Genomic DNA, 15,110 nt, shown 5'->3' on the forward strand with positions numbered 1-15,110 from the left:
ATAATTTTGTTGAAGACATTTACTGGCCCTTTAAGTTGGAGGTCTTCACTCTCTTCTATACCTATTATCCTTAGATTTGGTGTTCTCATTGTGTCCTGGATTTCTTGGATGTTTTGGGTTAGGGTCTTTTTTACTTTTTGCATTTTCTTTGACTGTTCTGTCAATGTTGTTTATGTTATCTTCTGCCCCTGAGATTCTCTCTTCTATCTCTTGTATTCTGTTAGTGATGCTTGCATCTATGTTTCCTGACTTCTTACCTAAGATTTCTAATTCCAGAGTTGTCTCTTTTTGTGACTTCTTTATTGTTTCGACTTCCATTTTTCGGTCCTGGATTGTTTTACTCAATTCCTTCACCTGTTTGTTTGTGTTTTCCTGCAATTCCTTAAGGGGTTTTTGAGTTTGCTCTTTAAGTGCTTCTACTTGTTTATTTGTAATCTCCTGTAACTATGGGATTTTTTTTTGTTTCCTCTTTAAGGGCTTGTACCTCTTTACCTGTATTCTCCTGTATTTCTTTAAGGGAGTTATTCATGTCCTTCTTAAGTTCCTCTATCAGCATTGTGTGATATGATTTTAGATCCAATTCTTGCTTTTTCGGTGTTTTGGAATATGCAGGACTTGCTTCAGTGGGAGTACTAGGTTCTGATGAAGCCATGTAGTCTTGGTTTCTGTTGGTAGGATTCTTGCATTTGCCTTTCACTATCTCTTGTTTTTGGTGTTCGATGTTCTTAGTGTCTCTGACTAGAGCTTATCCTGTCCCTGCTGCCCTGTAAGTCCCCTGCGACTCGTGGGGCCTGTGCCTCCTGGATGGCTGCCCTGGTCTTAGAAACTCATAGGAGAGAAAATGGCGGCTCCCACCCGAGTCTCTGGGTAAAGGCACTCCATTGAGGTAGCCCCTCCATTTGCAGGGAAGGGGCAGAGAAGGTCACTGATCCATCTCTGTCACTCAGAAGCTGAGAGGATCCTGTCCCTGCCACCCTGCAACTCCCCTGGGACTCCTGGGACCCGTGCCTTGATTTTGTTTTTCATATTCTGATACCTTTTTCAATTTCTTCAAAGACTTGAAGTTTTTGTCAAACAAGACTTTCACTTTCTTGGTTAGGCATAGCTCAACGTATTTTATGCTGTTTGTGGCTATTTAAATCATTTTTTTTTGTTTCTGCGATTTCATAGGATTTACATGTGAACATGAGTTTGATTTGTTATTCCCTCTTATCAGTTTGACATAACCTTTAGATACTCTGAATACTATTCTTTAGGGAAGAGGCTTCCTTGTCATTTTCAGCTCAGTACTTTCATATCCTATATCTGAAATGTGTGGTGTCTTAAGGAATATGTGATAATTTCATATCCTGAGAAGCAACAAATTGAATGTTCTCATTTATATTTGAGTGCCTTATGGATTGTCCTGGAAAACATATCATGTTTGATACTGAGGCTCTTGTAACATGTCTGTGGATCTTGGAGAATTGTAATCAATACATGGAGTAGAAAAGTCTTTAATACCTATGTGTGAATGTATACCCATTAAGATATATTATATATGTATATATGTATATTTCTAATTTAATTTGTATTAAATTTTTCAAATATACATTTGATCATATTTCCCTACCCACTTATAAATGGCATGCCAATCCTCCTCACCTATCTATGAATCCAATTTTTTGTTATTTCTTTTCAGTCTCTTAAAAACATCAAAACTTAAAATGGAAATCATAATGAACAAATAAAAAAGAATAAGATGAAACAATGCCTAATGGAAACAAACAAAACCGTCCCCCAACATACACAAAAAGAAAAATACATGTAATTTGTACTGTATTGTCCAATTACAACACAAGACATGAACATGACCTTTCTCTGTAATGTGGATGACATGACTAGTACAAATCCACTGAAGAAAACTGATTTTCTCCTGTCAACAGATATGAATAGAAAACTATTTGTTTAGGATTGTACTTGGGGTCCATGTTAGTCCTAGGATATTCTATGGCTTTTACTTGTGAAGGTAGTACTCATGCTTCCAAAATCTATGTCTTCATACAATCATCAGTCACTTTGCTTTTGGATTACAATGCTGCTGCAAAGTAACCAACTACTTCTATCTCTTACAATCAATATTCTACCTCCTTTCACTTAGATAACCCATATGTCCCCCAAATGTGATCTAAGTAAGAAAGATATAAACGAACATCCTAAACTGGATGGGAGGAAAGATCAAAAGGCCTCAAACCACAAAAATTACTACAGGCAACTAATTAAATCTGAGAATGGAAGTGGTGGTTATTATCAGGAAAATCAATACAGATATTTTAAGTATAATCTAAACATGTAACACTATGCAAAGTTTAATGAAATAATTTATCCCTGAAATTTTGAAGAGAGTATGAATCTGGCCTTACCAAAATAACATAACACTTTGGAACAAAGATGCAGACTAAAAGCCCTACACTGGAAGCCAAAATGGAGAAGACCTCCACAGCCACCATGTTTCTCCCTTTGGTGCTGTGGTAGACAGGAAGGAAGGTGGCCCACACACTGCAGAAGACCAGCATGCTAAAGGTTAGGAATTTGGCTTCATTGAATCTGTCAGGCAGATTCCTGGCCAAGAAAGCCACAGTGAAGCTGCCCAGAGCCAAGGATCCCATGTATCCCAGGACAAAGTGGAATGCAGTGATAGAGCCCTTGTTGCACACAATTATGATCATCCCATGTTCAGATTGTATATCTGTATCAATGAAAGGAGGTGATATTGCTAGCCAGATTCCACAGAGAACAAGTTGGATCAGGGTACAGAGAGGAATGACAATGTTAGGTGCCCGTGATATCAACATCAATCTCATTCTTCTTGTTGGAGTAGTGATCTTGAAAGCCAGAACCACAGTAATTGTCTTGGCCAAGACAGTAGATAAAGCCACTGTGAAAAAGACGCCAAATGTGGTCTGCTGCAGGATGCAAGTACCCATGTTAGGATGCCCAATGAAAAGCAATGAGCAGAGGAAACAGAGTGTGATGGAGATCAGTAGGATGTAACTGAGGTTGCGATTGTTGGCCTTCACAATTGGAGTGTCATTGTATTTTACAAAAGCACCAAATATAAAACTTGTGAATACAGAGAAACACAGGGACATACAAGCAAGAGCCATTCCAAGTGGGTCTTCATAGGACAGATAGGAGAAATGCCTTTTCAGGCAGTGTGTGTGCTCTGTGTTGGCGTATTCATCATATAGACAGCTCACACACTGTTCCAGATCTGTTGGAGAACATTAACAACAAACTCAAATAAAATTTCCTCATTATATACTTGATCATTTAGTATCTGTATTAATCAAAGGGTACCATAATAAACATTCTGTTGTTCAACAACAATTCTCTTATTTGATGTTATAGAGAGCAGTAATATCATGATGCTCTGTAGCAATTCATCCCTGGTAATGTAACATACCACTTTCATGATTAAGAGAGAAGAAAAGAGACTTATTCATATGCATTATCTCTCATATTGATAAAAATTTTCAAAAATTCATAATTTAAAATATCTCAAATTAGTGAGTTTCTGAAACATTAAGTGTTGAAACATATAATCTGCTTTCTAATTTCGATTTTAAAAGTTTTGAGACTGTGATGGATCATGAGTAGTTATGAAGGTAGAATAACTGCATTTTTCATAATTGAATCGTAAAAACTTTAAGGCACCAAAAGGGGGGACATGGTGATTTGAGTGAGAGTGACACACATAGGTTGAAATTTTTCTGCTTAGTCACTTTGGAGTACCAAAATTTGAAAGGACTAGAAGGTGTGGCCTAGTTGAAGGAAGTGGTCTAATATTGGTAGGCCCTAGGATTTAAAAGCCTCTATCAATCCAATGTTTTTTAAATCCTGCTGCCTGAAGATATGGTACAAAACACTTAGTCACTTCTCTAGAAACATGCCTACTTGTATGCTGCCCTGCTCCCTGCCATAACAATAAGAGATTAAACATAAGAAGATTCAAGTCACCAATAAAAAGACACATGTTGACAGACTGGATACATAAAGAGGATCCATCATTCTATTTCATACAAGAAACAAATCACAAAATCAAAGGCACACACTATCTCAGAGTAAAGTGATGGAAAAAAATGTTTTCCAAGCAACAGTGATGTCCCAAGAAACAACTGGGAGTAGTCTTTTTTGTATCAAATAAAATATACATTTATGAAAAGTAAACAAAAGAGATATGGAAGTAAACTTCATATTAATCAAAGGAAACATCCACAATCATAAAGTCTCAATTCTGTAAATCTATCCCCCAAATGCAAGGGCACCCTCATTCTAAAAAGGAACTTTATAAAAGCTCAAAAGTCACATTGAGCCTCACACAATAATAGTGAGAGACTTCAATACCTGACTCTCACCAATGGACAGATCATTGAAACAGAAACGAAACAGAGATACAGTGAAACTAACAGAAGTTATGAGCCAAATGGATTCAACAGATACCTACAAAACATTTCATTTCAAAAGGAAAAGCACCTTCTTCTCAGCACCTCATGGAACCTTCTCCAAAATTGACAATATAATCAGACACAATACAAGTCTCAAGAGATTCAAGAAGGTTTAAACAATCCCATTTATTTTGTGGAATCACCACAGACTAAGGCTGGACTTCAATAACGATGAAACCAAAGAAACACCACATACTCATAGAAACTGAACAACCCTCTAATCAATAATCAATTCATCAGTGAAGAAATACAGAAAGAAATTAAAGATGTTGATGGATTAAATAACTATGAAGGGATAATATACCTAAACTTATAGGACACAATAAAAACACTGTTAAGTGGAAAATTCATAGCACTGAGTCCCTTCATAGACAAATTGGAAAGATTCTATACTAGGAACTTAACAACACATTTGAAATCCCCAGAATTTGGATAGCCAAATTCAAAGCTGAAATCAACTAATTAGAAACAATGAAAACAACAGAAAGAAACAACAAAAGGAAGAGCTTGTTCTTCCATAAAATCAATACAGAGATAAGCCCTTAAACAAATTAATTAAGGGCACAGAGGCAATATCCAAGTTAAAAAATATCAGAAATGAAAAGGGAAACATAACAGCAGACACTGAGCAAGGTAAAAAAAAATCATCAAGTCTTAATACAAAAGCCTATACTCAGCAAAACTGAAAATCTAGACAAAATAGATTATTTTTCCAGATGGATAAAATATAAGAAAGTTAAATCAAGATCAAGTAAACTATCTGTACAGTCCCATAAAACCTAAGGAAATAGAAGCAGTCATTAAAAACCACCCAACGCAAAAAAAAAAAAAAAAAAAAAAAATGTCAGGGCCAGATGATTTTAGTGCACAATTCTACTACTCTTTTAGAGAACTAATAACAATATTCTTCAAACTATGCCACAAAATATAAACAGAGGAACATTACCTAATTCATTCTATGAAGCCACAGTTACACTAAAACCTAAACTACACAAAGACACAACAAAGAGAGGAAACTTCAGAACAATTCCACTTATGAATATAGACCCATGAACAAGGAGGCTGCATTGGAGGGATGTGGGGATGATTCAATATACAGAAAACCATAGCCATATCTACCATATAAATAAACAGACAAAAAGTCATATGATCTTCTCATTAGATGCTAAGAAAGCCTTTGAATAAATCTAACACCACTATATGTTTAAAGCCTTGGAGAGATCAGAAATTCATGGAACATCCATAAACATTATAAAGGCAGTATATACTGAGCCAACATCAAATTAAATATAACAATCCCACTAAAATCAGGGGCATGACAAGGATGCCCATCCTCCCTATCTCTTAAATTGGTACTTGGATTTCTTGCGAGAACAATTAGACAACATATGGAGATCAAGGGGATAAATTTCAAAAGGAAGAAGCCACTTCTGCCTGGTCCTTTCTGTTGGGGAAGATCCTTAACTAGTCTGCTCCAGTGAAAAACACCAATATGCTGACCCATCCTAGAGGACCTGCTGCACTCAGAGTAGTTGGTAATAACCCACTGCCTTCCAGAGTCCCAGAGCTGGTCTTGGGAGCCCAGTGGACTCGTGACCCATCACCCAACAAAACCCTACCCTCCTGAATAGCACTCCCCTTCCATCCCTTCCTCCTCTTCTACCTAGTTCTTTTTGCTGGGACAAACTACTAACAGGTTTATGCCCATGAAGACACCATATCCTGACCCCATCCTTTAGGACCTGCTGCACTCACAGCAGTTGAGGATCAGGTGCACTGAGAACACTTGGACAACAGCTTGACTGCTCCACTGAAGACCTAAAAGTCTGAAGGACCTCCAGGGCAACAGATCGGCAGCTTCTCTGCCCCTATGAAGGGCCTGCAATTGGAAGGCCCAACAGGTGGTCTGCTACAGCCAAGGCAGAGGCCTAAAAGGAAACCTGAAGCAACACAGGGATAAAAGAGACAAACTCCAGACAGCCAACCAGACCAACAAATACCAGGCATATCCAGATGGCAAAAGGGAAGCACAAGACCCTAAGCAACCAAAGCCAATATATGTGGGTATCATCAGAACCCAGTTACCCCACCACAGTAAGCCCTGAATACACCAACACACCTGAAAATCAGGAATCTGTCCTAAAATCCTATTTCCTAAAGATGATAGAGTCCTTGAAGGAAGATATCAATAAACTCACTGAAAGAACTACAGGAAAACACAGGCAAACAGGTGAAGGAATTTAATAAAGCAATTTTTAAGTAGAAACAATTAAGAAAACACAAATGGAGATAAACCTGGAAATGAAAAACCTAAGAAAGAGGTCAGAAATTACAGATATAATATCAACAATAGAATACAAGAGATAGAAGAAAGGGTCTCAGGTGTAGAAGATACCATAGATGAGATTGAAACAACTGTGAAAGAAAATTCAAACATAAAAAAACTACTTACCTAAAGCATACAGGAAATTCAGGACACCATGAAAAGACCAAATCTAAGTAAAATTGGACTAGAAGAGAACAAAGATTCCCAATTGAAAGGACCTGAAAATGTCTTCAACAAAATCATAGAAGAAAACTTCCCTAACCTAGAAAAATAGATGGCTGTAAAGTTACAAGAAGCCTATAGAACACCAAATAAATGGGATCAAAAAAGAAAATCCTCTCATCACATAATAATCAAAACACTAAATTCACAAAACAAAGAAGGAATATTAAAAGCTGAAAGGCAAAAGGGCCAAGTAACATACAATTGTAGACCTATCAGAATTATACCAGACTTCTCAACAAAGACTATGAAAGCCAGAAGAGCCTGGTCAGAGGTCATGCAGATTCTAAGAGAACACAAATACCAGCCCAGGTCACCCAGCAAAACTCTCAATCAACATAGATAGAGAAACTAAAATATTCCAGGTCAAAACCAAATTCAAGCAGTATCTATCCACCAATCCAGCCCTACAGAGGATTCTAGAAGGAAAACTACAACACAAGGAAGGAGTTGCCTCTCAAATATCCAATAAGATAGACTTTTAACTAAAGGATATCAAGCATAATAAAGAAGAACACCTCATATTCATTAAGGGAAACATCTACCAAGAGAAAATCTCAATTGTGAACATCTATGCCCCAAATGCAAGAGCACCCACATTCATAAAAGAAACTTTACTGTAGCTCAAAACCCACATTAAACCACACACAATAATAGTGGGACGCTTCACCACCACACCCTTTCCAATGGACAGGTCAATGAAACAGCAACTAAACATATACAGTGAAACTAAGAGAGGTTGTGAACCAAATGGATTTAACAGATATCTACAGAACATTTCACCCTAAACCAATTAGAATACACCTTCTTCTCATCACCTCATTGTACATTCTCCAAAATCGGCCATATAATTGGTTACAAAAAAAAAAAAAACCCTTAACAAATACAAGAAGATTGAAGTAATACCATGTATTCTATCAGATCACCATGGCCTGAGGCTGACCTTCAATAACAGCAAAAACAACAGAAAACCCACATACACGTGGAAACTGAATATTTCTCTATTCAATGATAACTGGGTCATGGAAGAAATAAGGAAAGAAATTGAAAACTTCCTAGAATTTAATGAAAATGCTGATACATCATACCCAAATTTATGGGACACAATGAAACAGAGCTAAGAGGAAAGTTCATAGCACTAAGTGCCCTGATAAACAAACTGGAGAGATCTTACATTTACAACTTAACAGAACATCTGAGAGCTCTAGAACAAAAAGAAACAAGCTCACCAGAGAGGAGTGGAAGACAAGAAATAGTCAAGCTCAAGGTTGAACTCAACCAAATAGAAATAAAGAAAAACAATATAAAGAATCAACAAAACCAGAAGCTGGTTCTTGGAGAGAATCAACAAGATAGATAACCCAAAACCAAGCTAAATAAAAGACCCAGAGGCTGTATCCAAATTAACAAATCAGAAATGAAAAGGGAGATATAACAACAGAAATGGAGGAAATTCAAAAAATCATCAGATCCTACTATAAAAGCCTATACTCAATAAAACTGGAAAATCTAGATAAAATGGATGGTTGTCTAGACAGATGTCATATACCAAAGTTAAATTAAGAGAAGGTAAACTAGCCAGGCAGCGGTGGCATATGCCTTTAATCCCAACACTTGGGAGGCATTTCTGAGTTTGAGGCCAGCCTGGTCTACAGAGTGAGTTCCAGGACAGCCAAAGCTATGCAGAGAAACCCTGTCTTGAACAACAACAACAACAACAACAACAACATCGAGCAGGTAAACTATCTAAACAGGCTGATATTTCACTAGAAAACAGAAGAAATCATTAAAAACATCCCAACCAAAAAAAGCTCAGGGCAAGTTATATTTAGTGCAGAATTCTACCAGACTTTCAAGGAAGATCAGATATCAATTTTCCTCAAAATATTCCATAAAATAGAGAGAGAAGGAATACTACCTAACTTATTCTATGAAGCCCCAATTACTCTGATACCTAAACCACAAAGGACACAACAAAAAAAGAGAACTTCAGATCAATCTTGCTTATGAATATTGATGCAATAATATCCAATGAAATACTTGCAAACTGAATCCAAGAACACATCAAAATCATAATTCACCATAAACAAGTAGGTTTCATCTCAGGGATGCAAGGTTAGTTTAATATATGAAAATCTATTAATGTAATCCACTATATAAACAAACTAAAATAAAAAATCACATGATCATCTCCTTAGATGAAGAAAAAGCATTTGACAAAATAGAACACCCCTTCATGTTGAAAGTATTGGAGAGATCAGGAAGTCAAGGCCCATACTAAACATAATAAAAGGAATTTACTGCAAACCAACAGCCAAAATCAAATTAAATGGAGACATATTTGAAGCAATTCCACTGAAATCGGGGACAAGACAAGGATGCCCACTCTCCCCATATCTACTCAATATAGTACTCGAAGTGCTGCCTAAAACAATAAGACAACAAAAAGTGAACAAGAGGATACAAACTGTCAAAGACAAAATAAAAATAATCACTATTTGCAGATCATATGATAGTATACATAAGCAACCCCAAAAGTTCTATCAGATAACTTTTCCCCCTGATAAACAACTTTAGCAAACTGGCCAGATATAAAATTAACTCAGATAAACTAGTAGCCTTCTTTTATACATATGATAAACAGGCTACAAGAGAAATTAGGGAAACAACTCCCTTCACAATAGTCACAAACAATATAAAATATGTTGGGGTAACTCAAATAAATAAGTGAAAGATCAATATGACAATAACTTCAAGTTTCTCAAGAAAGAAACTGAAGAAGATCTTAGAAAATGGAGAGTTGGATTGGCAGAATTAACATAGTGAAAATGGCCATTCTAACAAAGGCAATCTATATATCCAATGCAATCTCCATCAAATCCCAACACAATTCTTCAAAGACATGGAAAGAACAATTCTCAAACTCATCTAGAAAGGCAAAAAAACACAGAATAGCAAAAACAATTCTTAACAATAAAAGAAAGGTTGGGGGAATCACCATCCCTGACCTCAAGCTTTACTACAGTGCAATAATGATAAAAACTACATGGTATTGGTATGGAGACAGATATGTTGATCAATGGAATAGAATTGAAAGCCCAGAAAAAAAATACAGACACTTGATCTTTGACAAAGAAGCCAAAAATATACAATGGAAAAAGGAAAGCATCTTCAATAAATGATGCTGGTCTAACCGGCTATCTCCATATACTAAAATGAATATAAACCCATATTTGTCACCTTCCACAAAGCTCAAGTCCTCCCAGGCAGTGGTGCCACATGCCTTTAATCCCAGCACTTCAGAGGCAGAGGCAGGCAGATTTCTGAATTTGAAGCCAGCCTGGTCTACTGAGTGAGTTCCAGGACAGCCAGGGCTACACAGAGAAACCCTGTCTCAAAAAAAAAAAAAACCAAAAAAACAAAAAAACAAAAAATAAACAAACAAAACAAAGCTCAAGTCCAAGTGGATACACTGAATCTAATAGAAGAGAAAGTGGGAAAGAACCTTGAATTCATTGGCACAGGGGGAAATTTCCTAAACAGCACTCTAGTGGCTCATACTCTAAGTTCAAGAATTGATAAATATGACCTAATGAAACTGGATACCTTCTGTAAGGCAAGGGACATAGCCCAAAAGTCAAATCGGCAACCAACATATTGGAAAAAATCTTCACTAACCACACATCCAATAGAGGGCTAATATCCAAAATATATAACGAACTCAAGAAGATAACCACCAAAAAAGACAAACAACCAATCAAAAAATGAGGTATAGAACTAAGCCAAGATTTCAAAACTAAAGAATCTCAAATGGCTGAGAAGCACCTAAAGAAATGTTCAAAGTCTTTAGTGATCAGAGAAATGCAATTCAAAACAATCCTGAGATTTTACTTTACACAAATCAGAATGGATAACAACAAAACCTCAGGTAAAAACACATGTTGGAGAGGATGTGAAGAAATAGGAGCACTCCTCTACTGCTGGTGGGTTGGGAAACTGGTACAACCACTCTGGAAATCAATATGGAGGTTCCTCAGAAAATTGGAAATAGATCTACCTGAAGACCCAGCTATTCCACTCTTGGACATATGCCCAAAAGATGGCCACTATGCTACAGGGGTACATGTTCCACTATGTTTATATTGGCCTTATTTGTGATAGCCAGAAACTGGAAACAACCTGGATGCCTCGTGACAGAAGAATGTATTCAGAAAATATGATTCATTTCCACCATGGAATACTACTCAGCTATTAAGATTGAGGACACTCAGCGTTCTGCAGGCAAATGGGTATTAGCCAAAAAAAAAAAAAATTACAGAATACCCAAAATACAATCCACAGAACTCAGAAAGGTCAACAAACTGAAATGTCCAAGTGAGGATGCCTCGGTCCCATTTGAGAAGGATAAGAAAGGAATCATAAATGGGGAGGGAGAGAAGGCCCTGGGAGGGAAAGTAGACAGGGGTAGGGGGAATAGAAAAGAGAGAGGAACCCATTCTGGTGTTGGGTGAGGAAAAAAGACTGAAACCCTGAGGGTAGGCAGAAAGAATGAAAATATGTACCTCAGGAAATAGGAGGTCAGGGGGACCCTCCAGTATGCACCAGAGACCTGGGAGGTGAGAAATACTTAGGACTCAAAAGGAGGGACTTTAGATGAAATACGCAACAGTAGGGAGAGGGAACTTATAGAGCCCACCTCCAGCAGGATGACAGGGCATCAAGTGAGGTTTGTGATCCCACAGTCACAACTCTGACCCATCATTATTCCTGTCTGAAAGAATTACAGGGATGGAAATGGAGAGGAGCCTAAAAAAAAAGAAGGCCCAGCGACAGGCCGAAAGTGGGATCCAGCTAAAGGGGACGTCCCAAGGCCTGACACTATTACTGAGGCTATGGAACACTCACAAAAAGGGCCCTAGCATGACTGTACTCCAGAAGACTCAACAAGCAGCTGAAAGAGTCAGATGCAGATATTTGCACCCAACAAATGGACAGAAGCATCTGACCCCTATTGTTGAATTTAGGGATGGCTGAAAGATGCTGAGGAAAAGGGTGGCCCTGTAGGAGGTCTAGCAGCCTCAATTAATATGGACCCTCGAGATCTCTCAAACACTAGACCACCAAACAGGCAATGTATACCAGCTGACATGAGGCCACCAACACTCATACAGTAGAGGACTGCCAGGTCTGTGTTCAGACAGAGAAGTTATCCTAATCTCAAGAGCCTGGAGGCCCCAGGGAGTTTGGAGGTCAGGTGGGCAGGGGTTGTGGACAACCACTTGGAGACAGGGGTGGGTTGGAGGTATGGGATGTGGAACAGTCAGAAGATGGACAGGGTGGAGTAAATATGGAGTGTAAAAGATTATTAAATAAAAAGGAAGAAGTTATGGTATTACTATTTGCAGAAATGATCATATATATAATCTATCCAGAAAATTCTACCAGAGAACTTCTAAAACCAATAATCAACTTAAGCAAAATGGCTGGATAAAAAAATTAACTCAAACCAATCGGTAGTCTTTCTTTGTACAAATGCTTAACGTGTCGAGAAAGAAATAAGAGAAACAAAACCATTCACAATAGTCACAAATAATATAGCATATCATAGTGTAAATATAACCAATCAGGTGAAACATCTATATTCAAGAAATTCAAGTTCCTGAAACAGGACATAGAAGAAGACCTCAGAAGACAGAAATATCTCCAATTTTCATGAATCAGTAGGATAAACATAATGAAAATGGCCATCTGACCAATCTACAGGTTCAATTCAATTCCCATCAAAATTCCAACACAATTCCTCACAGGCATGCAAAGAGCAATTCTCAATTTCATATGAAAATCAGAAATCCCAGAATATATGCAACAATTCTGGAAAATAAAAGAATTTCTGGGGTGATGATCATTGCTGACCTGAAGCTGTACTACAGAGAAATAGTGAAGAACATCACATAATATTGATACAGAGACAGACAGGTCAATCAGATATAGATTCAAAGAACCAGTAATAAATCCACACAGCTGTATATACTTGATCTTTGACAAAGAATCCAAAACCATATACTGGAAAAAGAACGCATCTTCAAAATATGGTTCTGGTCTAACTGGTAATTTACATGTAGTAAATTGGAAATCAATTCATATTTATCACCATGCACAAAACTCAAGTCAAAGTGTATCAGGGACCTGAACATAAAGCCAAATACAATGAATGTAATAGAAGAGAAAGTAGGGAAATAGCCTCGAACACATTGTCGGCACAGGAGAAAATTTCCTAAACAGAACACCAATACCTCAGAGTTTAAATTCAACAATTTGTAAGTAGGACTCCATAAAACTGAAAGGCTTTTGTAAGGCAAAGAATACCACAAATGGGAAATATTTGTGTCCCATTTTGCATCCTACATATTGGGAAAAGATCTTCCCTGAACGGGGCTGCTAATATCCAAAAAATACAAAGAATTAAAGAAGTTAGACTCTAGAGAACCAAATAGCCCTATTAAAAATGAGGTACAAATCTAAACAGAAGTCTCAAGACAGTAATCTCAAATGGCTGAGAAGCACTTACAGAAATGTTCAACATCCTGAGTCATCAGTGAATACAGATCAAAATAACCCTGAGATTTCACCTTACACCAATCAGAATAGCTAAGATCAAAAAGTCAAGTGAAAGCACATGCTGGCCCAGATGTGGAGAAAGGTGAAGACTCCTGCAAACTTGTACAATGGCTCTGGAAGTCAATTTTATGGTTCTTCAAAAAATTGGAAATAGTTCAACCTGAAGACCCAGCTATAACACTCCTGGACACATATCCAGAAAGATGCTCTACCATACCACAAGGACACATGCCCCACTATGTTCATAGAAGCCTTATTCATAATAATCAGCAGCTAGAAGCAGTGCAAATATCTTTCAACTGAAGAATGAACACAGAAAATGTGGTTCATCTACATAATGGAATACTGTTCACCTATTAAAAGTGAGGACTTCATAAATTTAGCAGGATAGTTCATGGATCTAGAAAATATCCTCCTGAGTGAGGTAACCTAGACCCAAAAGGACATGCATAGTATGTTCTTACTGATAAGTAAATATTAGCCAAAAACTACAGAATACCCATGATACACCACATACACCCTAAAAAGTTAAACAAGGAGGAAAGCCAAAAGTGAGAATGCTTTAATCCCATGTATAAGAGGGAAGAAAATAATCATGGGAGGCAGAGGGAAGGAGAACCGTGTGTGGGAGAGGGGAAGAGAGAGGAAAGGGGGAGCAGTATGAGCTATGGAGGGAGACAGGAGAGAAGCCCAGAGGGCTAGGAGAATGAATGGAAATATCCATTTGCCAGGGGTGGGGACTTTGTGGGGGTGGGGCTGTTGAACCTCTAGAAAGTCCCAGAGATGGGATGTGAGAGGTTCTCAGGACTCAATGGGGGTGCCCTTAGCCAAATGTTCAACAGTAGTGACCTGAAGAGTACACCTCCAGGAGTTAGACAGGGCCCCCAATTACAAGGACTGGAACACCAACCAAGCTTCACAGTTTTTGACCCAGATTTGTTCCAGTCTAAAAGAAATGCAGGGACAAAAATGGAGCAGAGACTGCAGGAGAGGTGGCCAGAGACCAGTCCAACTTGGGATCCATCCCATGGTCAGACACCAAACCATGACACAAATACTGATGCTGTGTTGCTCTTACAGAAGGGAACTGAGCTTGACTGTCCTCTAAGAGGCTCTACCAGGAGCTGACTGAGACAGATTCAGAATCTTACAATCAGCCATTGAACTAAGGTCAGGGACCCCTATGGAAGAGTTAGGGGAAGGATTGAAGAAGCTTAATGGATGACAACATTATAAGAAGACTAACAGTGTCAGCTAACCTGTATCTCCGGGAGCTCCCAGAGAAAAAGCCACCAACCAAAGAGCATGGGGGCTGGTCTGAGACCCTAGGCACCTATGTAGCAGTGGATTGCCTTGTCTGGACTCAGTAGGAAAGGATGTGCCGGAGGTGCCTTAGGCCAGAGACTCGGGCAGGATTCGCCATTTTCTCTCGGGTGAGTTTCTGAGACTGGAGCAGC

At 38.1% G+C, this 15,110-nt stretch overlaps 1 protein-coding gene across 4 annotated transcripts in view; it reads right to left on the reverse strand.

Moving 5' to 3' along the window:
* Window positions 1–2,348: 2,348 nt before the first annotated feature.
* The window catches only part of LOC116076289 (vomeronasal type-2 receptor 116-like), a 58,287-nt gene continuing 45,525 nt past the window's right edge, over window positions 2,349–15,110 (reverse strand). For 2 of the 4 annotated variants that reach the window (XM_031349993.1, XM_031349994.1), the window contains one exon: window positions 2,349–3,253. In XM_031349993.1, the coding sequence (XP_031205853.1) occupies window positions 2,349–3,253 (905 nt within the window). Of the gene's footprint in view, window positions 3,254–6,030; window positions 6,034–12,174; window positions 12,178–15,110 lie in introns of all 4 variants that reach the window. The other 2 variants (XM_031349997.1, XM_031349995.1) reach the window with 2 other exon arrangements.

The sequence above is a fragment of the Mastomys coucha genome, unplaced genomic scaffold, assembly GCF_008632895.1.
Source record: "Mastomys coucha isolate ucsf_1 unplaced genomic scaffold, UCSF_Mcou_1 pScaffold4, whole genome shotgun sequence".
Taxonomy (NCBI): Eukaryota; Metazoa; Chordata; class Mammalia; order Rodentia; family Muridae; genus Mastomys; species Mastomys coucha.